Here is a 9,307-nt window from a genome sequence, read left to right on the forward strand (position 1 = left end):
ACCAGCTAAATTCACTGCAAAAGTACCTTGAAGTGCAATACTACTGAGAAGCACTGGGGCGTGGCTGGAGCAGATTTGCAGTCAAGGAGACAAGAGTTGATGAAAAAGCAGTTCCTGTGTCCTTTGCTCCTTGACAGCTGTGATAATGTGAAAGCATTTAGAATTGTTGATTTTTTATGATAAGCAAGTGCAAATGAATACAGGTCAGCAGGCTGCACACTCAATCATTTGCTTACCTCATGGTGCTGTATCCCTCAAGGTTGTAAAATCTGTAACCTTCATATCCATGTTGCTAAGTCTAACATTTAGGGAACGTTCCTCAAAGTTTTTGGCATAGTTTGTATTTGCTAGGTCACTCATTTGCCCTCTGTCAGCTGGCCATTAATCAGTCATGCATTTCAACACAAATAAACGCAATCAAAATGTATTCACACTTATGCATCGCAAAAGTATTCACACTCCTTTTTAACTTTTTAACATTTTATCATGTTGCAAGCCTTTGTGAAACAGATCGACACAAAGGGGCACATACCTAACACTGCACATCATCATGAATGCGGCATCCCCAAAGTAAAATATAATGGTGGCAGAATCATGCTATTTGGATACTTCTTCTTAGCAGGAGGAGGGAAGTTGGTCTTAGTTGGTGCTAAATAGCAAGTATACCTCCAAAGATAAGCGACCACAAATGCAACCCAAGGTGGATGAACAAAGTATTGATTCAGGGGCTGAAACAACTGTATGTTGAACTTTTCAGATTTGATCAAGTACTTCCACTTCACAATTATGATTATTCTGTGTTGGGTCAAAAATGGTGATGAAGCCATTTTATTTATTGCTGCTGATTAATAAAACTTGTCAATGTGAAACCCATTTGTACCTAGGCTCAAAAACCATAGAATTGTAAATAATGTTAGCTCTATTTTAGTACAAATAAAACATTTTGGATTAATTGAAAGAAACCCCTTTCTTGAAAAGAAAAAGTACATTTCGTTTGAGTCCTCTCCAGATCTATGGAAGAATTAGAGGTGATACTTAGAATAAATAACTAAAGCATCTAATTTACAACCTAATGGTGAAGAAAGAGTAAAACCTGAATTACTTCAATGTGCTGTTTTGTTGTGAAAAGAGTATGCAGAAATAAATAAAAAAAAGATAGAAGTCGTTAAAACTATCTTTTAATTAAAAATCTCAACAGATTTTGGTTTGGTTTTTTGTTGTTTGTTTTTTTTTGTTTGTTTGTTTTGTTTTTTCATTTGTCTTTCTCTTGTTTTATCTTTTTAGTTTGAGCCACCTGAAACATTTGAGTCAGACATTGCAGATCCAGATTTTGTCACATAAAATTTTACAAAAATACATCAAGATTTGTTGTAATGTGACAAGTTGGGGGGGAAACTACTGCTCCTGAAGTTCAGGGATATGAATACTTTGCCTGGCAAAAGACTTTTTCATCTTTATCTTGTAAATATTTTACCTCTCATTTAAAATGCTTCTGCAGAAGAATACTAAATGGCTGTATACCTACCAATAAACAGTTTGTAGTTTCATATGGAGGACATATCTATAATTTCGACATGTACTGTACCGTACTATTGAACAGCACTACTAGAAGTATCACTCGTTGACCAGCAGAGAGCAGCAGCGAACCATAGTTAATCTGAATCTACCTCACTTTGAGGCGAAGAGAGTTGTTGCATTAAATAATATAGGAAATATAATATTTCAAGGAATAACTCTTTTTCTATGTGCACATAGTTGCTTTTAGAAATTAGCATATTAAAAAAATCTAATTAAAGTATGTTTATAATTTTAAGAGTAGGCTACATCACAAAACATCAAATTTTACAAAATATCTACGATGACATTACACAAGTGCATAACATGTTACTTATTATACATGTTTACATGTATTATATGCATGTTGTAAAACTTGTAAATGTACATAAAAGAACGTTTGTTTTTGACAAATAACAGAAGAAGCATGACATTTGCGCTCTTATAGAGGACTTTTCTTATAGTGCTTTTCCCCTCTGAATTTGGAGCACGACACCTTTGTCCGAGGCACCCTGAATGTAACAGTGTAACAGGAACCCTGAATGTCCGAGGCACCCTGAATCTATCACCACCATCACAGCCAGTTTCTCCCTTGCAAGGTCTCCACTTTCGGCAGCTAGCTGTTGTTTTTACCTCGGGTTTTAATTTAAACATTTTGATACTAACTTGTACTTGACACCGCTGAGCGCTTGCTGCCATGAAGGAGAGCAGGATTTTTGTGATTTTCTTGGTGCTTTCCGCCTCTCTTCTGTGCACAGCCGAAGCGGGCAGGGGAAGGAGCGGCAGTAGCAGCCAGAACAGCTTCAGACGGGCAGCTAACGGGATCTACCAGACTCTGAGCAGTGTGTTCGGAGAGGATAACATCAGAGCCCTGTACAAGGTGAGCGGAGGACACTGTAGGGGAGCACATCCTGGTTCTCATTAAATTATGAGCTGGCCAGCTGCTTGCAGCACGCATGATGAACAGGAAATAAGAAAAACGGGGGCTCGGCCTGGTCAGTTTATCATGGATGCCATTTTGAAATATTACTATTAGTACAATAATTTTTCGTCTGTTGGCAACCCCAGTCTAAATGCTTTGTTATATACATATATATATATGTATAGAAGTGATGTATGTATGTCATTGCAGTTTTGTTTCAAGGTTGAAGGATCATCTCTAAACTGCGAATTCATTCATTACGTCGAAGGCCTTTAACGGCATCAGTCTTTGAAAGCGTCCTCTTATCATTTTATAGATAAGTAATCATGTGAAGTACATTCTGCGCTTTCCTGTGTGCTCTCTTTGGTCCAGCTGCACTTCCTGCATTTTGAAAAGCTGCACATTTCCTGCGTTTAGCCGCCAAAGCTTCCTATGTCACAGAGGTCACGTGATAATCATCAATACAAATGAACGCGATCAGAATGTTATTTTACATTTGTGGACATTAGCCTGTGTGGTGTTCTTACCACATGATGGCATTGCGAAAAGATTCACAGTATTACAGCTGTGGCACAAAAATGTTAACAAAATATCCATAACATGTGATATACTTCTTTTTATTCAAGATAGAGAAATTACTATGGACCCAGTCTACAGCATTTTTTTTAATCCAATCTGCAGTAGGAAAAATGGCAGAATGATGTGAAAATGTTAAATTTAGAACAGAGCACGCTTATAAATATTAATGAGGAAGTGTCATGTCATTCGCGATCTGTGCCGCTTTTTTTCGTACGGTAGACAGGTTGTAACGCCATTAATTCAACAAATCAGGAATAAGATAGAAATCATGTGACAAGTACAGTATTCTCCCACTTGCTACACAATACCACGTGGTGATTGTTCAGCCAGTGTGAATGTCTTTACAAGATTTGTTTTTTGTCGGAAAACTAATTTTGAGTTAAAGTAACATTATATTTAAGAAGACTGTTGCAGATAAAACAGTGCCAAAGTCATATATTTGATTAAAGTTAATTTAATATAACATGGGGAATCATTTTAAAGAACATTGCTAGTAAAGAGTTTGGTATATTGTCTTGAAAGTGTTAAACCCATCCCCGTCAGTACAACTGAGAACATTTTCTTAATTTAAATTATTTTACAGCATGAATATGCTCCAGACAAGGCAGGCTATAAAACTCAATGAAATGTAACCGGTTGAATGCATTTGCTCTACGCCACTTTCATAGTCTTCTTCTTCTCATTTAAAGCATTTTTTTTACCTTAGAAACAGTTGTAAAATAAAACTTTTGTAATTTTCAAATTGTTACTTTCAAAAACCTTGTGTTCCTGTGTGGCAGTCTGCAGGCCAATGCCTTTCTTTTTGCATATGCCAATTTTACAGTGCATCACAATAAAAGCTCAGTGTCAGGTTTTCTGGCGCTTCCTTGATACTAGGCAAATGAAGAAGCAAAAAAAAGCAATGTAACTATCAATCAGTCAGACGCTGCAATTTGTCAAGTATTCATTTTCAAGACACTGAAAAATATGAACGCCTTGCCAAAAAACTTGCTTGTGTTTTCTTAAGCAGTTGGGCTGTTTTTAGAAGCAGTCGAGACCCAAATGGAAGAATAACGATGTGCAAAAAGTGAATTTTGCATAGCAGGTCTCCTTTAAAACACTGGGTCTAAGATACGGGTGTATTGGGTCTGAAGAGGTGATCTGGTTAATGTGAGGTAAGCTCATGATTAATACTGGCTTTATTTTATAAAAGCCTAACTTTAAATTGTTGACTCAATTAAGGCTTTTCAAAGAGAGGCTGGGTGTCTTTGAAGCCATATCAAGGAAACATTTCGTGATGAGTTTAAATGACTAGATCACCATAAGTTACATGCTATCGAAAGATCACTTACATCCGATACATCTGCCCTCTGATATCACTTTTTGTAGAAAGAACCTCCCTAAACCTTCACTGTCTCTTTCTGCTCAGTTTTTCTCCAAAGCAACAGAGCGATTCGTCCATGGAGTGGACTCTTTTATGGATACCATCTGGAAGATCTGGTCGGATCTGCTTGATGTGATGGGAATTGATTGTAAGTCATGAACTTGCAGCACATTTTTTTTCTTTATTTGACACTAAAGCATGTAAAAAATGACATACTTCCTGTCTCTCTCCCTCTCTGGTTTGTGAAGCGTCAAACCTCAGCCACTACTTCAGCCTCACGTCTCTAAGCAACTCCCCAGCACGCGCCTTGCTCCTGATCGCTGCCATACTGTTGGCCTACTGGTTCCTATCCATGTTCCTGGGAGGAGTGTTTTATCTGCTCCATGCAGTTTTTGGACGCTTCTTCTGGCTGGCGAGGGTCATACTTTTCGCCCTGTCCTGCCTCTACATCCTGCAGAAGTTCGAGGGCGACCCAGAGCGAGCCGTGCTGCCTCTGTGCTTCATCATGGCTGTCTACTTCATGACAGGACCCGTTGGAGCGTACTGGCGTCGAGGAGGCGGGACGGGCACACTGGAGGAGAAAATTGACCACCTGGACACTCAGATCAGGCTGCTCAACATCAGGCTGAGCCGCGTCATAGACAGCCTCGAGCACAGCGGGGAGCAGTAGACCCGCAGCAAGGAGAAGGGTCAGGGTTGACCACAAGTATTTAACTCACTTTCCTGATAACATCTGCAGGAAAACAACTACCAGGTATTTACAACTCAACTGTCAGGAGGGATAAACTAAGATCTGAAGACAGGGTTTTAAAAGCTTGATTATTGGAACATAAATGTAAAATTTCTCTAAGATTTAGACACGTCAACCAAACCAAACATTTTTGCTTGATTATGATAAACAAAAAAATTGGGAACTTTTTTGTACATCTGTAAAGAAGTTTAGCTGTGAGCTCTCTTTCTGTTTTACACATCTTAGCAACTTATAGCAAGCTGGCAAATGATAGATTTATTTTTCTTTTGTTGAAGTACATAGAGTGCTCATGCTAAGAAAATAAACATTTTATATTTAGATTTTTGCCCTTTTGAAACCCCTTGACATCTCTGTTTGAAACTACTGTAAAAAAAATAATAATGTGAGCACGAATGCCTGACTCGAATTGAGACATTATGTCCGATTTGTAAAGATGTTGTATAGTTGTCCACAGTGAGATTTATTTATTTCATCCAAACATATTGAAATTTCTTCTGATTAATGACCATCGTGTGGTGAATGTGATGTCCAGACCTTTTTTTGTGTGTTTGGGTACAAGAGTCGATGCTGCAGTGACCTGCTCCGGTGTGTGTTTGTGGTCAGGCATGGGAATTGGAAAAACACTGCATCTAAAGTCATATTCTGATGTGGAAACCATACAGAGAGCCAGCAATATCTCAGGCTCAATACTCACTCAACACATAATGAAATATGAGTTCTATTATAAGTCGGGTTTTTGTCGCTTGAAATCTGTGTGTTGTTTAATTTATGCATACCGTCCACAGAAATCCTACTTTTTGTGTTGTAATTGTTGTGGTGACTCAAATCGGGTCACGTTTTTATCATATCCATGCTCTAATACTTTGAGTCAGGACACTGGCTAATTAGTCTTAGAAAAATCATCTTTTTCAGAACACAATTTATATTGTATATCATAAAGAAACTGAAGGATAAATGGCATTGCACAATTCTGGATAGTTGGAAACTTTCAATGGGAATCATTAGGAAATTTTGGGAAATGTCTATAAAAATGTTCAACATTGGCACTTACCAGGGATTTCAAACAGGGGATTAGTTTAGCATCATTTTGAATACATTTAAGTGTATCTATCACATGTACAGGGTGGGGGGGATCCAGTCATTTCCCATTCATTCCCCAAATTCCCAATTAAAGTTTTGAAATTATTCAAAAGTGGAAATTGCTGAAATATTTCTGTAAATCTTGTTTTCAACTTGGTTGAGAAGAAGTTTCAACCAAGTTGAAACTCAAGCATCTATTACTCAACAGATATTTGTATCACTTCAATCATCTTAAAAAGAAAGTACATTTGATCTTATTATGTGGCTTTTAAAAGTGGCAGGTACATCCATATTTTCTGTACAATGGCTTAAAGTTTAGTGAGTTTTGTCTTATTGGCCATTTCACTGGAGAAAAACCCTGGTGAGATTTCTTTCCATCCATGTTTTATAGCTCTGGAGGAGTCATTCAAACATTGTGATGGCATAAGACCCATAATGCAAAGCAGCAAAGATCCCTGGCTGAAAGAAAATAAATTAAGTTTTATTAAGGAAATTAAAATCAAAATGTTCTTGTTGCTTTAATCACTAGCAACTTCTTCCTTGACATGGGAGCATGTTATTTTAACGAAGCTCTGTTTGAAAGCAGGGATTTTGTTAGTTTGCTTAAATCAGTGAGTAGTTACAGTAATGAAGGTGATGAAGCTGAGCTGGATGCTCAAGCAATGAACTTGCAAAACACAAACTGTTCTATTCAACCTTGTTATGTTTTTAATGTTTTTTCTACATTTAGTTTTAGTTCTAAATCATCATGAACTTTAAAGTCTTAAGTTTGAAGTGCCTTACAAAAGTAATGATACCCCTTGAACTTCTCTACATATAGTTATCACAACCACAAAATTCAATGTTGTTTTGCAATTTTGTGAAACAAAGTTGTGTGGAATTGGAGAGAATAAAATTAAACGGTTTTTTTTTTTTTTTGTTTGGTTTTTTTTTACAAATAAAAATTAATTTAAATCGAACCTCCGAGCTTCATACACAGCCTGTAGAAGCTTCTTTAACTGAAGGTATGATAAATCTCTAACAGATCTGAAATTTGTTGTCATTATTTGCAAAACTAGCTTAAGTTCAGCCAGATTGGATAGGAGAACTTTCAAGTTTTGCCTCAGATTTTTAGATTTGGTCTGGGCTCTGATTGGGTTATTCTCGGACATAAATCTGCTTTGATATGAACTATTTTGTTGCAGCTTCACCTGTATGTTTAATGTCATCATCGTGCTGAAAGGTAAAGATTTTCCTCCAGCTCCTCTATCCATTATGAAGAAACGTATCCCTACAGCTTTGTTAAAATGGGACAAAGTGTGAATAAGTTCAACAGGGGTGAATATTTTTGTAGGCATCATACCTTACAGAAACCTGCAGAAGAAACCATATAAGTGACCATTCCTGCTGCCAGTCCGTCAGTTGCAATTTAGTGCAAGTCTGGATCCGTAGATAATATTAAAAATATCACTTTGCTCTGTATCCTTGATTTTGAAAGTCCAAGGTTGATCTTCTTCTTAGCAGGTTTGGTAATGCTGCACAATTTTTTAAAAACCATAAGATAACAACATAATGTGGTTAAATAGAGACACATTTTTCTCACTGCATTTTCTCTGTCATTAAGATGATTCCAGGTCCCTCTGTTAACTTTAGCATCTCAGGCAGAGAGACTCCATCCGACAGGCTGGATTTATTATTGCCATGCATGAAGTCAGGAAACTCGTAATATAGCAACTTTGAAATATTGCAACCCAAAGAGTCCTTTGTATTCCCTAATTAAAAGTTTTCACATTTTGTGGCACCACTGGCATTTATTCAGTAGTAGTTTAAAAGCAAGACATGCAGTGTTTTGCCTCCATACCTACACCCCTAACATATTCTAATAGTTTTGCAATTTTTTATTAATATTTCTTTGGTTGGTTGGTTTTTTGGCTTAAAAGTGGTGTCCACTGCTGGCAAGCAATACTTTACATCCAAATTTTAGATTTTTCCTGTTTTGCCAAAACATTTCCAGCCTGTTTGCTACATAAAAAAAAAAAAAAACACTCAGGTAATTGAACTGTTCATTGTCATGTGAGATTTTATTGCATGTTGCCTTTATTTCTGCAGATTTCAGTTTTGCTTCCTGCATCAAGCTTTTAACGAATGTCATGAGACCAGCTAGAAATCGAATATGTATTTGGGTTGTGTTACTGTATAATACGGCTTGTGTTTCTGCAATATTTATTTACAGTGGAGACTGGGATTTATTGACCAAATGATCATTCTTGTTAAAAAAAAAAAAAAAAAAAGACTGGATACAATCACTGTTTTGTCTTTTGATAATCACTGTAGTATCCCTGAAATGAAAGTACGTAATGAACTATGTGAGAATCAGACAATTCTTTTCTCTTTAGGCAGCTGACTGGAGAAATGGGCTTATGATGTATTGATAGCCTGCAGATTAATCTGTATTTACATTTATATTTCTGAAGAAATTGAGCTAAATGTGTGCTTTATTAAGGTACTATTGTTGGCTGGTGTTACCCAAATATACTGTGGAGTATTGCAATAATCTGTTTAAATTCCCACCCAAACATGTATTATACTATTACAGCGGGGTTAGGATTGGAAGCTCTTTCACATCTTTAAAACACTTGAGAGCTTGTAAGGTATTATGTGGAACATCATGTTATTAATTATAAATGTTATCATGAGTCACTTACTGTAGATGCTGGTTGAAACCAAACGGATTCCAGTGTTAGCATCTGTCAGCATTAGATTCATTACTTCACCCAGATGTTTATTCTATTGTTTAGAGTGTATAATGAATGACTTCTATGTCCATTAAATTACTGTAACCCAACTGTGTCTATTATTTCAAATGGTATTTATATCTTGTGCCAATTTTTATTACTGTAAGGAAATTTGATTTCAGGCTTTTTATTATTTTTTATTCTTTTTTTTTTTTATCATTTTAAGTCTTCTGTACTTGTCTCCTGATTTCTTTGTGTTTGGGTGTCTTTATGAAAAACTTTGTGGAAAAATAGCTTTTTGAGCAAAGATGAGGTTCAGATTTGAATAAACATGTATTACTGAA

At 36.5% G+C, this 9,307-nt stretch overlaps 1 protein-coding gene across 1 annotated transcript; it reads left to right on the forward strand.

Annotated features, from left to right (window-relative positions):
- The first annotated feature begins 2,027 nt into the window (after nucleotides 1-2,027).
- LOC122828015 (bri3 binding protein) lies at nucleotides 2,028-8,528 on the forward strand. The gene is made up of 3 exons (XM_044111196.1): nucleotides 2,028-2,434; nucleotides 4,464-4,566; nucleotides 4,667-8,528. The coding sequence occupies exons 1-3, from the start codon at nucleotides 2,252-2,254 to the stop codon at nucleotides 5,086-5,088; spliced, it is 708 nt and encodes a 235-aa protein (XP_043967131.1). The 5' UTR covers nucleotides 2,028-2,251; the 3' UTR covers nucleotides 5,089-8,528.
- The last annotated feature ends 779 nt before the right edge of the window (nucleotides 8,529-9,307 follow it).

The sequence above is a fragment of the Gambusia affinis genome, linkage group LG03 (assembly GCF_019740435.1).
Source record: "Gambusia affinis linkage group LG03, SWU_Gaff_1.0, whole genome shotgun sequence".
NCBI lineage: Eukaryota > Metazoa > Chordata > Actinopteri > Cyprinodontiformes > Poeciliidae > Gambusia > Gambusia affinis.